Genomic DNA, 1,695 nt, shown 5'->3' with positions numbered 1-1,695 from the left:
GGATTATGTGCTTGAGAACGGGTTATTTTTAATGAAGCATACCGATTGCAGATTTAATAGGCAATCAAAATAGCAATGGGGATCTCTACAGCCCACACAACTAACCATGGCGTTGTGAATGTTTCTACCTGATTTACCTTTTGCAAGTTTGATGCGTTCCCTAGTGACATATTCTGCAAAAGGTTTGTCATAGTAGCCACTTGTGCAGAGAGCGTGGCTATTGCGTTAGAGCCAATAGAATTCACATTCTGAGATCGACTCTTCCTTTCTACTCTTGCGTCGTAAGTATCACCATCCATTCCATATTATGCTTGGCAATACGGTCCAATATTTCCTTAGCTTCAGTATAAGATTTGTCCCATGAACCACAGCCGCAGCTGCGTCGGCTACATCTAAGATGCTCTGTTTAATCCGCCATAGAAAGTCTTCATCTGGATGGTTAACGGTAATCCATGATTGGGAAAATTCTTGACTAATCCTTTGAAACCCCCATGCGGTGCTCAAGGTTTCAGCTTCTTCCTGCTCGAAGTTCATGATCTCTCTCCACCTACTTGCAATTGTTGGTGGTGGGAAGTATTTCTACATGAATTTTCCATCAACTTTTCCCAGGTTGTGATCTCACCAGGCTCCAAAGAACTTACCCATTGCTTTGCATCGTCACGCAAAAAATATGGGAATAAAGATACCTGATAGCTTCTGAGGTGATTCCAGGAATTACAAATGAGTTGCAAATTTCAAAAAAAAAAAAAACCTAGCGCCCGAAGACTTCACCGCCGCTCGATCAAGCCCATTACTCCGGTCATTCTTCGGCTTCAATGTCTTCAGTGTTCGATAGCCAAAACCAATCGATGAGCTACGGAGGCATGTCACCGGTAAGCTCCTTCTCATCTTCGTCTGCTTCAATGTCACCTCCTCCAAACCCTCGTCGAACTTCAAAAACCCTCGTTCTGACCAAGCCTTTGCACGACGGGCCTTCTTCTAATTCCCAGCGACCATCTCGGTCGAAACCCATTAAAACCACCACAAACCTTTCCTTTAAAACCCACCAAAAACCCAAAACCATTGCAAAACCAAAACCCAAAACTCCCACAAAACCAAGGCAGCAGCGCCCTTCTTCCTCCGCGGCTGCCAAGAAACCTTACACCAAGCCTGCCCCACCACCGTTCATTCCAAATATTACTCTGGTGGGTGCGACGTATGACCCTATCCCTGCTCATCTCCACAACACACCATCGCCCGCTGTGCATCCACCTCCACCATTATCCATCCAACCCTTAGCCACTATTTACTCGATTGAAGCAGAAGAAGCCAGCCAATCCCTTCTGTTGCGTTCACCAATTATCATTTCATCTTCAGGGTCGCCGCATACCCCATCCGGCACCCCACCAATCACTCCACCGAGGTCTAGCTCTGATAGTCCTACGTCAGAGCAAAACATCGACGAACTCACGAAATTGGCTCGGAGAGACGAGCAATCTTGGCAAGTCTGAATCAGAGCAAAGAAGAGAAACAAGTGATGCGTCCTGACCCAACCAACACATCACTTGAAATTGATGAAACGGAGCGTTATGCGATGATGTTTGAAGCTGAGTTGGAAGAAGAAGAAGAAGATGAAGAAAGAGAAGTTGGCCTAGACGCATCGCAACCTCGTCAATCTGACGCGAATGAAGGGCCATCGAAAACAAAGAGAGTGAT

General features: G+C 46.0%; 1 protein-coding gene across 1 annotated transcript; it reads left to right on the top strand.

The window, feature by feature from the left end:
- The first annotated feature begins 815 nt into the window (after positions 1 to 815).
- LOC120073666 (lysine-rich arabinogalactan protein 19-like) lies at positions 816 to 1,490 on the top strand. The gene has a single exon (XM_039026470.1). It carries the CDS (start codon positions 816 to 818, stop codon positions 1,488 to 1,490), a length of 675 nt encoding a protein of 224 aa, XP_038882398.1.
- The last annotated feature ends 205 nt before the right edge of the window (positions 1,491 to 1,695 follow it).

The sequence above is a fragment of the Benincasa hispida genome, chromosome 3 (genome assembly GCF_009727055.1).
Source record: "Benincasa hispida cultivar B227 chromosome 3, ASM972705v1, whole genome shotgun sequence".
Lineage (NCBI taxonomy): Eukaryota > Viridiplantae > Streptophyta > Magnoliopsida > Cucurbitales > Cucurbitaceae > Benincasa > Benincasa hispida.
The sequence above is the reverse complement of the archived record's forward strand: the minus strand, read 5'-3'. Positions and strand labels throughout refer to the sequence as shown.

Excerpts from the sequence above, each read along its gene's own strand:
- LOC120073666 (XM_039026470.1), top strand. The coding sequence starts at position 816 with ATGTCTTCAGTGTTCGATAGCCAAAACCAATCGATGAGCTACGGAGGC.